Consider the following 18,006-nt stretch of genomic DNA (forward strand, 5'->3'; position numbering starts at 1 on the left):
AATGTATTTATTTATGGTCCTATCTTGATAGAACGGTCAATAACCCTATACCCTAGACGCCCACCTAAACGACCCAGATACTCAAGAGAAGTCCCGATCTGTTTTATGGGCCTGCTGTAAGCTGCCTGTATGCAGCCAAAATGCGGTCAGAAACCTTCTAGAGCAGCACAGCCCCCTCAAGATTCTGAGCCTGCCTGGCAGGGTTGGTCCTGCAAAACCAGAGCCCCCTGATGGGAGGGCATAATATACAAAGAAATTGACGACCTTGTACCTAGCCAGTGGGGATTCCGGTGGCGTGCCCCCACCCAGGCAGGGGCAGTGCTGGCAACACTAGCTGCAGTAACCCATGGGGAGGGGGTCACACTCGGACGTTCAGAGAGGGGGCATATTATTGTGGCCCTGGTGGCACAAAATCATCAAAGGTCTGACTGCACAGAAATGCTTGGGAATATGGTCACAACAGGGGACCACAGGTAGGTGTTTTAGGGGAAGGGGGTATAGCTGATCTCCATCACCTAGGATATGACAATGGTTAATATAATCTCTACATTTTTGCCAATTTTTGCTCGGTTTTGCAGGCCTTCTCATATAGCTGCAACTGTATATTAATTTGTAAATCAAGACCTTTCTTGAGTTGGGCTCTGGGATGGTGCAACTGTTGAGCATCTGAGTGTATGTTTGTGGGGGAAATGGGTTGTGTGTGTGTGTGTGTGTGTGTGTGTGTGTGTGTGTGTGTGTGTGTGTGTGTGTGTGTGTGTGTGTGTGTGTGTGTGTGTGTGTGTGTGTGTGTGTGTGTGTGTGTGTGTGTGTGTGTGTGTGTGTGTCCCAAAACTGTTGTGAGAAAGTTAAAGAGAAAGTTAAAGATGTAAGGACAATATAGGATGAATCACAATAATTGTTCGCTAAATAATAATTGCTTGCCAAAATGTAATTTTTGTAATGGCAAAACTGATAAGATGTAACAATCCTTTGCATAAACTTCCTATATTACTTCAAATATTAATATCTAATTATGTAAATGTAGATAAACAGGATTTTTTAAATATATATATTTTTTAATAGCTATATATAATACAAATCGAGGTGAGGGTGATGGAAATGCTTTTGGCGGTTTATCTGATTCTGTTCTGTGGGTGGCACTGTGTGCTCGTTTCGAAGGATGGGTCCCGGTCTCTCCAGGGAAATGGGATCCTGTGTGTCGGGGGTGGTCTGCCAGTCATTGGGATGACAACCCAACTCGGCATGAGGAGGGGTTTTAGCGGGTGGAATAGTGGGGACCAATTGGAGGTTTACTTAGTAGCAATGCAAATATCATGGTACAGCTATATAGACATTCAATCATCATGCTACTTTTTAATGGTAGGTTTTCAAACATATATTATGATAAATAGAATTGACTTGTGTCTCATTATGGTAATTGATTAAATAAGTATAGCCAGTTATAAATGTAATGGCTTAGCAGATAATAAGAAAAGACGATCAGTATTTACCTGGCTAAAAGAGAAGGAATATAATATCTATTGTTTACAGGAAACTCTTTTAACAGTTTCAGATGAAGTTTTGTGGAAAAAGGACTGGGAGGAGGGGCAAAATATATTTCTCCCATGGGCAAAGAAATTCAAAATGGGTGATGATATTAATTAACAGTAATTTTGATCCAAATGTGTAAATTGTTCAAACAGATCCTCAAGGTAGATGGAGGATTTTAAATATGTTATTGGACCATAAACAGATATGGTTTATTAACCTATACAGTCCAAATAATAATGATCCACACTTCTTTGAAAATATATATACGAATTTATCAAATCTACAAGCAACATAGACTCTATTATTATGGTGGGAGATTATTAATACTGTTTTAAATACCTTTATGGACCGTAAAGGAAATCATACTACAAACTATCACCCTCCGGCACTTAAGGAAATCATGAATGTCATGGATATATGGAGGCTTAAATACCCTGACCTAGTGAGATATACGTACATGGCGGAGGATTAATCAAGCAAGTCGTCTTGATTACTTTCTTATGTCATTCTTTCTGGCACCAAATGTTTAAAAAGTGTTGATAAGGGACAGAATCACGTAATTGGCATACATGTATTATTCTTACAGAATTTCCACATGGGGTAGGATATTGGAAATTTAATCAAAGCCTACTGGATGATAATTTGTTTTTAAGTAGGAGAGAATAGATTTATAACTGACTTTTTCCAAAATAACATACGTACAGCAGATCCCCTTATTGCATGGGACACTTTTACATCTTCCTTTAGAGGCTATGGAGTTCAGTACTCATCTAAAAAATTTAGGGCAGAATTGTCCATATTAACAGAGGAAATTGAAGTACGAACAGTACAGATAGATAGCAAAACTGTACCATTGAGGCTCAGAGTAAGTTAGAGGAAAAACAAAAAGAAATGGAGGAACTTATTCACGAAAGATCCAGTGTAATATATTATAAAAGTAAAGTGAACTGGATGGAATATGGAGAAAAATGCACCAAATTATTTTTCAATCTTCAGCAGAGAAATGCTACCAAATTTGTTTTACTGAAACTTGTTACAAATATTGGGGTCACTCATGATTCACCAAACAATATTTTGAATGAGAAAGTAAAGTATTTTAAGAATATGTTTTCGTTTCAGTCTCCTCCATCTCCACTAACCAAAGCAAATTGTATGGATTATTTTCCTATTAATAATGTAAAATTAACATTGTAGTAGTAACATAAGACAGCTGAACATTAAAGTAACGAACCACATGTTCACGTTGATCATGAGACTGTGGTAATGGAGATATACTAAGGGACGTTCTGGCCCTCTTATTTTCTCCATTGTGCTGACAGACTGACCAGATACATACCAGAGAAATATGCCTAAGGCAACTGGATGCTAATGGTAGAAGAGACATATAGTCTGACAATTCCAATAAGACACATACCAGAGAAATATGCCTAAGGCAACGGGACACTAATGATAAGAAGAGACATAGAGTCTGCCAATTCCAATAAGGACATACCAGAGAACATGCTGGGGCATTGAGTTAAATATAGGCCTATAGGATAGATGGACATATATTATTTTTAAGACAAGCACGGGTCTGGCCACTATTATAATTTAACTGAAAGCAGATAATGGGCGTTAGTAGGCGTGAACAAGTAGGAAGCCTGAACTAAAAAGATAATGATGGCAGGAAGAATTAGGGGAAGTATGCTTATTTGCATATGGGGTGGACCCATATGCTATTTATGTATAAATGTTGGAACCGGGGTTGGGAAGCGGTGTGTGTTCCGCGGGGAGTGTTCCGCGGGGACATGCCAGTTGGCTATACAATTGTAATAAAAAGCATGTTTGATTTTACAAGTTCTTGAAAGCGTTGTATTTGAAATGATTTTCCACGACAACATCTGTACAGAAAGACTTAAATGAAAGCCAAATTACAGAGGAGGCACTTCTTGATGCAATTAAATCCTTTAAGTTCTGGAAAACTCCAGGGCTGGATGGCATACCAGTGGAGGTATACCAAACTTTTTTTTATATACTCAGAGGACCATTATTAGCATATTTTAAACACGCCTATATAAATTGTAGAATATAGGACACTCAACAAGAAGATCTGATTTCATTATTACTGAAACAGGATCCAAGTGGTGTATATATAATGATCCAGTCCATTTAAAACATTTGAGGACTCTTACACTTCAGTGTTGTGATGCAAAAATTCTAGCTAAATGCTTAGCGCATAGAATTAAAAAGGTTTTGTCAGATATTATTCATCCTATTCAGACATGTTTTTAACATGGACAATACATTGGAGATAATATGAGACAAGTACTGGAAACTATAGAACACTATGAAATATCTGGGAAGCCTGGCCTGGTTTTCATAGCTGACTTTGAAAAGGATTTTGATAAATTACGACTGGAGTTTATATATAAATGCCTGGAATATTACAATTTTGGAGAATCTCTTATACAATGGGTTAAAGTTATGTATAGTAACACTAGGTGTAAAATAGTAAAGGTGTAAAATAGAAAATAACGACTACATCTCAGAAAGTTTAAACTATCAAGAGGTGTAAAACAAGGTTGTCCACTATCGGCATATCTGTTTATTATTGTCATCGAAATGTTAGCTGTTAAAATTATAACCAACAATAATATTAAGGGATTTAAAAATCCATGGCTAAAAAACAACTGTGTCATTGTACGCTTATGATTAATGTTTTCTTTTAAATACACAATTAGAATCCCTCCACAGTCTCATAGAGGATCTAGATACTTTTTCTTACCTCTCTGGATTAAAACCAAATTATGATAAATGTCCTGTATTACGTATTAGATCACAAAAAAATGCAACTTTTACATTACCGTGTAGTTTACCAATAAAATGGTCTGACGGGGATGTGGACATATTCGGTATACATATCCAGAAAGAAAGAAATTATCTCACTCTAATACATTTTAACAGAAATTTAGCAAAAATAGATAAGATCTTGCTACCATGGAAAGCAAAATACCTGTCTATTTGTGGAAAAATCACCCTGACTAACTTTTTAGTCATATCACAGTTTACCTATTTGCTTATGGTTTTGCCTACACCTAGCGACCTGCTTTTTAAATTATATTTAATATTATTTGGAATGGTAAGACAGACCAAATTAAAAGGGCCTATTTACAGTGCCTTGCAAAAGTATTCACCCCCCTTAGTGTTTTTCCTATTTTGTTTCATTACAACCTTTAATTTAAATTGATTTTTATTTGGATGTCATGTAATGGACATAGACAAAATAGCCCAAATTGGTGAAGTGAAATGAAAAAAATAACTTGTTTCAAAAAATGCAAAACATTTTAAACAGAAAAGTGGTGCGTGCATATGTGTTCCCCCTTTGCTATGAAGCCCCTAAATAACATCTGGTGCAACCAATTACCTTCAGAAGTCACATAATAAGTTAAATAAAGTCCACTTATGTGCAATCTAAGTGTCACATGATCTGTCACATGATCTCAGTATCTATACACCTGTTCTGAAAGGCCTTAGAGTCTGCAACACCATTAAGCAAGGGGCACCACCAAGCAAGCGGCACTATGAAGACCAAGGAGCTCTACAAACAGGTCAGGGACAAAGTTGTGGAGAAGTACAGATCAGGGTTGGGTTATTAAAAAAATCTGAAACTTTGAACATCCCACGGAGCACCATTTAAATCGATTATTAAAAATGTTAAAGAATATGGCACGAAAACAAACCTGCCAAGAGAGGACCGCCCACCAAAACTCATGGACCAGGCAAGGAGGGCATTAATCAGAGAGGCAACAAAGAGACCAAAGATAACCCTGAAGGATCTGCAAAGCTCCACCGCAGAGATTGGAGTATCTGTCCATAGGACCACTTTTAGCCATATACTCCACAGAGCTGGGCTTTAGGGAAGAGTGGCCAGAAAAAAAGCCATTGCTTAAAGAAAGAAAATAGGCAAATACATTTGGTGTTCACCAAAAGGCATGTGAGAGACTCCCCAAACATATGGAAGAAGGTACTCTGGTCAGATGAGACTAAAATTTAGCTTTTTGGCCATCAAGGAACATGCTATGTCTGGCGCAAACCCAACACCTCTCATCAACCCGGGAATACCATCCCCACAGTGAAGCATGGTGGTGGCAGCATCATGCTGTGGGGATGTTTTTCATTGTCAGGGACTGGGAAACTGGTCAGAATTGAAGGAATGATGGATGGCGCTAAATATAGGGATATTCTTGAGGGAAACCTTTCAGTTTTCCAGAGATTTGAGACTGGGATGGAGGTTCACCTTCTAGTAGGACAAAGACCCTAAGCATACTGCTAAAGCAACACTCAAGTGGTTTAAAGGGAAACATTTAAATGTCTTGGAATGGCCTAGTCAAAGCCCAGACTTCAATCCAATTGAGAATCTATGGTATGACTTAAAGATTGCTGTACACCAGCAGAGCCCATCCAACTTGAAGGAGCTGGAGCAGTTTTGCCTTGAAGAAAGGGCAAAATCCCAGTGCCCACATGTGCCAAGCTTATAGAGACATTGACCCAGAGATTTGCAGCTGTAATTGCTGAAAAAGGTGGCTCTACAAATAATTGACTTTTGGTGGGTGAATAGTTATGCACACTCAAGTTTTTTTCTTGTTTGTTTCACAATAAAAATATTTTGCATTTTCAAAGTGGTAGGCATGTTGTTGAAATCAAATGATACAAACCCATCAAAAGTCAATTTTAAGTCGATAGTGCACGGTGAGTTATGTGGCTCTAGAAGGTTTAGAAAAGTCCCAGAATTACAAGACTATGTGCATTGAAACCGCCTCGGCCCATAGAGACGTTCCCTAAAGTTTCTGTCGGATAGCTCATTCAGGGACCCCGTAGAAACGCCCGGAAAATGTACATTTTCAGCACTAATTAAGGTCGCTGCTCGGGCTCCAAATGACCTATCGAGACGAAACTCGAGATACGGGGTTGCCTCAGCTAGGCCTACACATAATGTCAGAACTGGACCTGCAGCTAGAACATAACTACGTGTTTTAAGTTTTTATTATGGTTTAAACAGAAGGTCTGTGAATTTTGGGCCTGCTCTGAAATATGTGATAGTTTGCTTCTAAACGAGTTGGACAAAGTGAGTTTGGTTTCAGTATGTATCAGTTTGGTGTCAGAATGATATCTTATTGACTGATGGATGCTGACTTGATGGCTGACTTTTGTCAGTTTGCAATAAATTTAAACAGTGATGGACCATCACCAAATGTACAGGCAGTATATTAGACCATGTTCAATTGTGTATATATGTTTATGTATATAAACTCTAATGTACATGTCCTCTTGCTCAGTTGTGCACCGGGGCCTCCCACTCCTTTTTCTATTCCGGTTACAGCCAGTTTGCACTGTTCTGTGAAGGGAGTAGCACACAACGTTGTACGAGATCTTCAGTTTCTTGGAAATTTCTCGCATGGAATAGCCTTCATGTCTCAGAACAAGAATAGACTGATGAGTTTCAGACGAAAGTTCTTTGTTTCTGGCCATTTTGAGCCTGAAATCGAACCAGCAAATGCTGATGCTCCAGATACTCAACTATTAAAGATGATGCACTCTCTATAAATTAAAATACATATATAAAGAGTTGAAGTCGTAAGTTTACATACACCTTAGCCAAATACATTTAAACTCAGTTTTTCACAATTCCTGATAGTTAATCCTAGTAACAATCCCTGTCTTAGGTCAGTTAGGATCACCACTTTATTTTAGGAATGTGAAATGTCAGAACAATAGTAAAGATAATGATTTATATTAGATTTTATTTGTTTCATCACATTCCCAGTAGGACAGAAGTTTACATACACTTAATTAGTACTTGATAGCATTGCCTTTAAAATGTTTAACTTGGGTCAAACATTTCGGGTAGCCTTCCACAAGCTTCCCACAATAAGGTGCGTGATTTGTGGCCCATTCCTCCTGACAGAGCTGGTGTAACTGAGTCAGGTTTGTAGGCCTCATTGCTCGCACACGCTTTTTCAGTTCTGCCCACAAATTTTCTATGGGATTGAGGTCGAGGCTTTGTGATGGCCACTCCAATACCTTGACTTTGTTGTCCTGAAGCCATTTTGCCACAACTTTGGAAGTATGCTTGGGGTCATTGTCCATTTGGAATACCCATTTGCAACCAAGCTTTAACTTTCTGACTGATGTCTTGAGATGTTGCTTCAATATATCCACATAATTGCCCTGCCCCATGATGCCATCTGTTTTGTGAAGTGCACCAGTCCCTCCTGCAGCAAAGCACCCCCACAACATGATGCTCCCACCCCGGTGCTTCACGGTTGGGATTGTGTTCTTTGGCTTGCAAGTATCCTCCTTTTCCCTCCAAACATAACGATGGTCATTATGGCCAAACAGTTCTATTTTTGTTTCATCAGACCAGAGGACATTTCTCCAAAAAGTATGATCTTTGTCCCCATGTGCAGTTGCAAACCGTTGTCTGCCTTTTTTATGGCGGTTTTGGAGCAGTGGCTTCTTCCTTGCTGAGCAGCCTTTCAGGTTATGCCCATATAGGACTCGTTTTACTGTGGATATAGATACATTTGTACCTGTTTCTTCCAGCATCTTCACAAGGTCCTTTGCTGTTGTTCTGGTATTGATTTGCACTTTTCGCACCAAAGTACGTTCATCTCCAGGAGACAGAACACTTCTCCTTCCTGAGCGGTATGACAACTCCGTGGTCCTATGGTTTTTATAGTTGCGTACTATTGTTTGTACAGATGAACGTGGTACCTTCAGGCAGGTGGAATTTGCTCCCAAGGATGAACCAGACTTGTGGAGGTCTACAATTGTTTTTCTGAGGTCTTGTCTGATTTATTTTGATTTTCCCATGATGTCAAGCAAAGAGGCACTGAGTTTGAAGGTCGGCCTTGAAATACATCCACAGGTACACCTCCAATTGACTCAGATTATGTAAATTAGTTTATCAGAAGCTTCTAAAGCCATGACATCATTTTCTGTAATTTTCTAAGCTGTTTAAAGGCAGTGTCAACTTAGTGTATGTAAACGTCTGACCCACTGGATTTGTAATACAGTGAATTATAAGTGAAATCATCTGTCTGTAAACAATTGTTGGAAAAATTACTTGTGTCATGCACACAGTAGATGTCCAAACCGACTTGCCAAAACTATAGTTTGTTAACAAAAAATGTGTGGAGTGGTTGAAAAATGAGTTTTAATGACTCTAACCTAAGTGTATGTAAACTTCTGACTTCAACTGTATATATATATACAGTGGGGAGAACAAGTATTTGATACACTGCCGATTTTGCAGGTTTTCCTACTTACAAAGCATGTAGAGGTCTGTAATTTTTATCATAGGTACACTTCAACTGTGAGAGACGGAATCTAAAACAAAAATCCAGAAAATCACATTGTATGATTTTTAAATAATTAATTTGCATTTTATTGCATGACATAAGTATTTGATCACCTACCAACCAGTAAGAATTCCGGCTCTCACAGACCTGTTAGTTTTTCTTTAAGAAGCCCTCCTGTTCTCCACTCATTACCTGTATTAACTGCACCTGTTTGAACTCGTTACCTGTATAAAAGACACCTGTCCACACACTCAATCAAACAGATTCCAACCTCTCCACAATGGCCAAGACCAGAGAGCTGTGTAAGGACATCAGGGATAAAATTGTAGACCTGCACAAGGCTGGGATGGGCTACAGGACAATAGGCAAGCAGCTTGGTGAGAAGGAAACAACTGTTGGCGCAATTATTAGAAAATGGAAGAAGTTCAAGATGACGGTCAATCACCCTCGGTCTGGGGCTCCATGCAAGATTTCACCTCGTGGGGCATCAATGATCATGAGGAAGGTGAGGGATCAGCCCAGAACTACACGGCAGGACCTGGTCAATGACCTGAAGAGAGCTGGGACCACAGTCTCAAAGAAAACCATTAGTAACACACTACGCCGTCATGGATTAAAATCCTGCAGCGCACGCAAGGTCCCCCTGCTTAAGCCAGTGCATGTCCAGGCCTGTCTGAAGTTTGCCAATGACCATCTGGATGATCCAGAGGAGGAATGGGAGAAGGTCATGTGGTCTGATGAGACAAAAATAGAGCTTTTTGGTCTAACTCCACTCGCCGTGTTTGGAGGAAGAAGAAGTATGAGTACAACCCCAAGAACACCATCCCAACCGTGAAGCATGGAGGTGGAAACATCATTCTTTGGGGATGCTTTTCTGCAAAGGGGACAGGACGACTGCACCGTATTGAGGGGAGGATGGATGGGGCCATGTATCGCGAGATCTTGGCCAACAACCTCTTTCCCTCAGTAAGAGCATTGAAGATGGGTCGTGGCTGGGTCTTCCAGCATGACAACGACACGAAGCACACAGCCATGGCAACTAAGGAGTGGCTCCGTAAGAAGCATCTCAAGGTCCTGGAGTGGCCTAGCCAGTCTCCAGACCTGAACCCAATAGAAAATCTTTGGAGGGAGCTGAAAGTCCGTATTGCCCAGCGACAGCCCCGAAACCTGAAGGATCTGGAGAAGATCTGTAGGGAGGAGTGGGCCAAAATCCCTGCTGCAGTGTGTGCAAACCTAGTCAAGAACTACAGGAAACGTATGATCTCTGTAATTGCAAACAAAGGTTTCTGTACCAAATATTAAGTTCTGCTTTTCTGATGTATCAAATACTTATGTCATGCAATAAAATGCAAATTAATTACTTAAAAATCATACAATGTGATTTTCTGGATTTTTGTTTTAGATTCCGTCTCTCATAGTTGAAGTGTACCTATGATAAAAATTACAGACCTCTACATGCTTTGTAAGTAGGAAAACCTGCAAAATCGGCAGTGTATCAAATACTTGTTCTCCCCACTGTATATAGTTTTAAAAAAAAGTTATTAAAAAAGTAAGTAATGTTGAAATCCCTTAACATTTCAGCAGAATATATGTTTTATATGAATTCTTTCCTCTTTTTTTCATGGCCTACAGGCGAGGATACTGCAGACAGGTAGGCATTTTTATTGTGATGTATTTTTATGTTTTGTATTTTGTGCCAAGCCCATTTTTTTCATGCTCAAGGGAGCTTGAGGCAGCTTTATTCTTCATCATTCTTATCTACCTCTCACTTGATGGAAAATAATGAATGAGATTTAGACGGGATGTGAGATAGTTGGCAGATTATGTTAACATTAGCGTCACAGTTTTCATTTGGTTTGAAAACTGTTGGTGCCATGACATCTCTGTCATGACTTTCCCTCCTGGGTGAGCATCAAAGAGAGGCCCCTTTCTCCCACCAGAGAGGAAGGGGGGGGGACGTGGGCCAGTCTCATGACTTTAACGACCAGTCTTAAACTCTCTCTCTGGACCTGCAGTATTGAACAAAGGAATCTGATGTGTGTAGAGAGAGAATATGCCTCAAACTCCAACATCCAAAAGTGGATAATGAAACAATATTCCTAACATAAAGAATGTGGGAAATGGGTGGAGGGGATCGAAACAATAAACATTTAGCATTTAGTGATGTCATTACGGATGGTGTAACAAGATAACTGTATCTTTAAGAGCTTTCACAATGTAGATATCAGATTTACTTCTCAATGTTGAAAAATGTATATGATTAAATATGAACACGTGGCGTGATGATAAAAACTACAAGACCAGAAAGCATGGAGCGGTGGCTACACGCTGAAATTGTTTAAAACTACAAGACCAGAAAGTGTCGTGCAGTAGCTAGATGTTGAAATTGTTTAAAACTACAAGACCAGAAATCTTGGCGCAGTGGCTACACATTGAAATGGTTTAAAACTACCAGACCAGAATATGGTAAGACTCGACCAAGACCACCGCGTGTACACCTCTGAGTGTTCGTTAGGCTGGATACATCAGAGACAAAGAAGCCTACTACAACTGAGGACATTGTGACGTCTGATGGACAACCAGAGACTTACACAACCTGAGACTTACATCGAACTACTCGCCATAGACAGACGAGTGGTTTCAACAGAGAGATGACAAAGGCATACAAACGTAATTATATATGTGTTGCATTTCTTTTCAAATGAGTGGTCGTTCATGTGGAAAGTATTCATTTTTTATGAGCATGGCTTCCACATGTATGTACCAGTCCACTCTCTTTGTCTCTCCCACTCTCTTTATCTTACCCATCCCCTTCCATTGTGTAACAAGCCGTCATGTCGGGTTGGTCCACTAGGGACTTTCTTTGCATTATGTTAGTAATCAATTCAACGTATACGGTGTGTGTTTATGTATTTCTGTGGGATTATTTAGTTAGTTAGTAAATAAATAATTAAGCCAATTTGTGTATTGCTGAATCATCATTTAGACTAGTGTTCGTGCAGATATCCAACAATTTTGCGACGTTTAGAATGAGAGTGATATGAGGTAGTAATGATTAATAGATGACTGGTATTATAACGATATATTATGACATATTCTTGAGTTAATTCAGGAAACGGTAACTCATTAAACAAACTTTTTCCATGGTGCCCCAAGTTACAAATGAGTTAATTGTTACATGATTAATTGAATCACGTAATAATTAAACATAGTTAATTGATTTGATAAAATAGCCGTCATCACATTAATGATAGTCACGTCACGACATCTCTGTACTGTTAGGTGTCAGATTAGCATTGTTTTCTCTACTGGTGCAGGGAAGCATTACTAGGAGCTTTGCCAAAGATCAACTGACTCAATGTTTGACAACTTTTGTACAGAGTCATCCAAATCCTACCCTGTAAATAACCCATGAACTTTAGCATCAGAAGTGTCATGCATGCTCTTTTAATTTTCTATATTTGATATCAGCTCTAAAGTTGTGAGTGTGCTTTATCAGTCATCGATCTCTCATTCTCGTCTGGCTTCTTCTAAAATACACTGTATCCATTCTCTCACCATTTCTATCATCTTTTTCAACAACATCTTTTGTCTATTTTCATTTTGACTGTCTATTCTGTTCATCGCCTCAATCTTTCCTTTTCTCTGTATTCTCATTACCTCATCTCCACCTTATACTGTGTTTATCCTTTGTTTGTTATCTCCTCCAAATCCACTTTCCTCTCTCTATGGCCATAGCCTTTTTCTGTAGTCAAATTACCTAGTGGCCTCATGGGTGGAATCTTGTTAATATTTTTCATAATATCATACAAAAATAAGTATATATACATATTTTTAATCCCGTTTTTCTACATGTATGTCAAACGGTTTTGTTATATTTCAGTCTTCTGTGACATACAGTATATAGAGTGTAATATTGGGATGCAAACTCAAAATTGAACACATTTCAACTCTATAACTGAGGAAAATGTGTCTTCTTTTTTTAAGCTCATAACTATGTGTGTGAGGTTTATAATTTTGTTTCAAAGTATATTTGTTTAAGACTACTGAGAAACACTCTGTGTGACCCTGATTTAGCCTACTGCAGTAAAATATTAAACACCTTTCAATCCTTTCTCCTGCTGTATCTATATCATAAAATGTATATGAACTTTGAATTAGACATTCTGTCTCTGTTTCTCCTTATCCTTCCCTCTCCAACTAATCTATGGCAGCAACAGCAACTGCTAAGGACATCCCTGCTGAGACCTGAGGTAGAAACCTTACTGCTTCTCTCAATGCATAAGGATAATTATTCAATGCTCACAATGTGCTGTTCTGTAATGTGCTGTGCTGGGTTTCTATGGTTTCTCTTTTGTTTCTCTGTACTAATTTTATCTCTATGTACTTCTTCTGAAATTCAGGAGCTGTCCATGGAGTCAGGCATCGACCCAGGCCAAGACTACTACAGGGATGACTACTATAATTACGACCAAGGGTGAGTCCAAACTCCGCTGATTTCCCCATCTCTCATCAGTCTCGCTCAGATCCAGGGAATGTAATTGATGTCCACTGGTTAATTTAAAGTTGAAAGTTATGCCATTAAGACAAAATTACATTTCACAAGCCCCCGACACACACACACACTGAGTGATCCTTTGGGTTGGAGAGTAATGTGGGGAAATTCAAAGATGGGTTAAGTGTAATTTATTGTAATATATTTATGCAGATCATGCCTGTGTTTACCCTTTCCACTCCCACCAAATGTAATCTATTTCTCAGCCTTGAGCGGAGCATGGCACATGAGAGCCTGGTAATGGTCTCCTCCAGTAGGGAAGAGAGGGGAGGGTACTTTGGCTTGCGTGGTACACTGCAAATCGCCTAAATGGTCTAGACTCTAGAGCAAAATGACGTAATCTACAGTGATACTGATGTTAACCAAATGTTGTGCCTTGAACTCTCATGTTCAAACACTCAGGGGAGTTAAGCTAGTTGGAGGTGAAGCTAATCCCCTACCTGAATCAAACCGTAATGAATTGTGTGAAGTGGTTCATTGATTACTCAACATATTTTAATTGCATGATCACGTAGGCCTCATCGAGTCTGTGACTTACCCTCTCATCATCCATACAAATTCTAATTCCCGCACCGGATGCTTAGTGTGTTTGTATAACGAAGCCCTTCTGTTGAGTCTGACAGTCATTTTGTTGTGAAGACTGGTCGACTATGTGGGACAGCCGGTCCTTATTAAAGCTGCTGCTGCTGAGGTTGCTATCACAATAATCCCAGACTGCCTTTGATCTGTTTCTATTTAAAGAGCATGGAGGAATTTAATAGCTGCCTTAAACTCTAAATCCAGCGATCATTAGCTGTATGCGGTGACCCAGCGAACTCACCTGTTCAGAAGTTGTTGCTAATGCAGATTTCCAATTGACCTTCTTCCTTCAGTTTCCACACAGTCACTGGTTTAATGCAGCTGGCTTTTGGCACCCATGACAAGTGGGTTACAGATAGGACCACATCTGTTTTGGCTTGCTATTTCAGGTCTGACGCAGATGTTGGTATGATGCTGATTGATGTCGGCCCCACATTGCACCTCATTTACCGATTCAATGTGGGGCTAATGGAGATTATGATATGGGCCTTTTAATTGTGCATCGCTCGCAGCTGTATTGTGGGCAGAGTTTAGCCTTTACTTCATACATCACGATTCAATAGTATATTGCAGCAATGTATATCACTTCACTCTCTCGTGTATTTGTACAGATTCAATTATGTAGCAGATCAGTGCTGACCCCTTCTCTCATGCATGGCATCTCACAATTTAGAGGGATGTGGGGTGTAGAGCAGGAGTCAGACCAAAATAACCATGACAACTTGACAACTTGTTGACTATGACAATTTAAGCATGTTTTATGCACATCTACATATGTAACACAGTACATATGCAATTGTTTTATTGTTAGAGCTAGTGCTTCAAATGTCTCACATCCTTAGCGTTGTGAGCAGAAGTTGTTAGTTACTGTCACCTCTCAAAAAATATTTTGCAATGTTGGAAAGGAATTATGGTAGAAACAGCCCTTAAGCTATTTCCTGTTTGCCGTTTGTTTTTCCTCTCAGGTATGACCTTCCTCAGTATGGCAATCACAGGAAGCTGATCTCTCCCATGTACGATGAGCATGGAGAGCTGTTAATGGAGGATGACTACTACAGCCCCCATGGGTCTGAGGTACTTATTTTACAATATGTATCAACAATTTGATATGATCAACAATTTGATTTTGATTATCAATACTATATATCAATATCTAGGTTTCCATCCAATTGGCGACAGATTTTGATGTGAATATAAAAAAAATCTGCTGTACGTGAGCATCCCAACCCAGACCCTGACTCACCTTAACTGGAAAAGAACGTTTGCTAAATGACTCAAATGTAAAATAATGTTTACAGAGTTGTGTGTTTCATATCCTGTTACAGTCAAAGTTTTAAGATAACGTGTACATTGATTGCAGGACTTTTATCTATGACCTGTTTGTATGCATGATATATTTTAATATACGTAAATACTATTTTATCTGTGCATTAACCTTATCTTTGGCTCTCTATCTTTTGTTCTCAGCCTGGGGTGAGGATGAAGCGGCTCAAGCTGGTGGTGGACCGCTCCACGGGAGAGGACAGTGCTCCTGAACCCCAGAGGAACTGCCTGTCTAATGTCAACCGCCACGCTAACATCAATGGGAACGTCTACCTCTCTCAGAATGGGACCATTGTGCGGACCAGGAGGCCCGTGCACCCCAACAACCTCAAGGTGGGCTCCCCTGGCCACCTGGGCAAACAGTTAACAAATCTGGAAATGCTGACTGAGACTCAGGAGAAGCTTCCTCTAAACAGCATGGGAGAACCGGTAACAGGAAATGGAATCGGTACACTTACGGGCATTTCCTCCACCGTTGACATTAAACTCAGTCCTCCAGCGGGTCCCTGGGGTTCAGCATCACGAGCCTTGACAGAATTGGGTCCAAATCCAACATTGCCAAGGCACTACATGACAGAATCAGCAGAAGCAACTGTTGTGTAGATGAGCAGGAGTCGTGTTTCGAAAGAAACTTTGACGTCCCACAGCAACCATGCATTTTTTCAGAGGAGGAGGAGCTGTGCATGGGGCCTTAGAACAGCCTGCACATACCGATGACTAAAATATGACATATGGACTGCTGAGTGTTTATCTTTCTGTTGACAAAGTTGACCATGTTTTTAATGTGTTGAGAGAAGGAGCAAAATATTATCCAATGCCTCTGCTGTATAAGCAGCAATCACTGTCCAAGACTAGCAGTGTGATTGCACTAACGATATTATTGCACTATTATTATGAATTTGATTTGATGAGTTTTGATATGCTGTTGTTTCATGTGTCAAATACATATCCCTGATATGGCTATTATACAGATCAGTGAAATTGCTGTGAAGCAATGCTTGCCTTGAAACATTTATGACAAGTAACAAATGTTGATTGGTATTATCCCTAAAAATGACCTTCAAGGCCTTTGTCACGTTGGATGTTGCATAATATGTTTTATAAGTATGTTCTTGATTTAGATGTGAATGATGTCTGGAGCCCAGATACTTGATAATATAGATACATATAATTATAATAATTAAGAAATTATATGTATTTTACAAAGATGGCATTTTATTTGCAAATAATGAAATATTATTGTTGATGATTTTATGTTCTAATTATATTTAAAAAAGAATCTTATCAGAGTTAATGCAATTATTTTTGTCATTTTATATCGATCAGAGTATGGAGAGAGATTTTACACTTCTAACCTATGACATAGAAGAAATGCATACATGTTTGTCAATATTTCAACAAAGAAATAAGTCAATATTGTCATTATTTAAACTATGTTGTTTTTAACAGACGTGTATCTACAGAATGTGATATTTTCAATCCTTTAAAACTTAATGTAAAATCTTTCGGTTTGAATTATTTTCTTAACTTTTACTTGGTCACAATCCCGGATCCGGGAGCACCCTCATCAGTAAAAAAGCTGACTAGCATAGCCTAGCATAGCGCCACAAGTAAATACTAGCATCTAAATATCATGAAATCACAAGTCCAAGACACCAGATGAAAGATACACATCTTGTGAATCCAGCCATCATCTCTGATTTTTAAAATGTTTTACAGGGAAGACACAATATGTATTTCTATTAGCTAACCACGATAGCAAAAGACACAACTTTTTTTTCCCACAATTTTTTTACTGCATAGGTAGCTATCACAAATTCGACCAAATAAAGATATAAATAGTCACTAACCAAGAAACAACTTCATCAGATGACAGTCTGATAACATATTTATTGTATAGCATATGTTTTGTTCGAAAAATGTGCATATTTCAGGTATAAATCATAGTTTTACATTGCAGCCACCATCACAACTCTCACCAAAGCAACTTGAATAACTACAGAGAGCAACGTGAATTAACTAAATACTCATCATAAAACATTTATGAAAAATACACAGTGTACAGCAAATGAAAGACAAAGATCTTGTGAATCCAGCCAATATTTCCGATTTTTTAAGTGTTTTACAGCAAAAACACAATTTAGCATTATATTAGCTTACTACAATAGCCAACCACACAGCAGCATTGATTCATGCACGTTAGCGATAGCGAATAAACAAACAAAAGATATTACATTTTTCACTAACCTTCTCAAAACTTCATCAGATGACAGTCCTATAACATCATATTACACAATACATATATTGTTTGTTCAAATATTTGCATATTTAGCGGCACAAATTGCGGTTATACAATGAGAATAGTAGCCAAGCTGCCAACAAAATGTCGGGAGAAATCTTGGGAGAGGCACCTAATCTAATCAATAACTAATCATAAACTTGACTAAAAAATACAGGTTGGACAGCAAATGAAAGATACATTAGTTCTTAATGCAACCGCTGTGTTAGATTTTTTAAATTAACGTTACTACGACATACAGCGTGCGTTAAAGCGAGACCGCACCGAAATTAATGGCGGAATAATAGTTTAACATTTTTCAACAGAACAACGAATTAACATCATAAATAGTTCTTACTATTTGATGAGCTTCCATCAGAATCTTGTGCAAGTTGTCCTTT

At 38.9% G+C, this 18,006-nt stretch overlaps 1 protein-coding gene across 1 annotated transcript in view; it reads left to right on the forward strand.

Moving 5' to 3' along the window:
• Positions 1-16,832, forward strand: part of LOC139570882 (protocadherin-15-like) — a 276,263-nt gene extending 259,431 nt beyond the window's left edge. The window contains exons 34-38 of the mRNA XM_071393180.1: positions 10,815-10,836; positions 13,085-13,123; positions 13,274-13,347; positions 14,970-15,078; positions 15,472-16,832. Of these exons, the coding sequence (XP_071249281.1) occupies positions 10,815-10,836; positions 13,085-13,123; positions 13,274-13,347; positions 14,970-15,078; positions 15,472-15,930 (703 nt within the window). The 3' untranslated portion in view covers positions 15,931-16,832. The remainder of the gene's footprint in view (positions 1-10,814; positions 10,837-13,084; positions 13,124-13,273; positions 13,348-14,969; positions 15,079-15,471) is intronic.
• Positions 16,833-18,006: the final 1,174 nt, after the last annotated feature.

Source organism: Salvelinus alpinus, chromosome 3 (genome assembly GCF_045679555.1).
Source record: "Salvelinus alpinus chromosome 3, SLU_Salpinus.1, whole genome shotgun sequence".
NCBI lineage: Eukaryota > Metazoa > Chordata > Actinopteri > Salmoniformes > Salmonidae > Salvelinus > Salvelinus alpinus.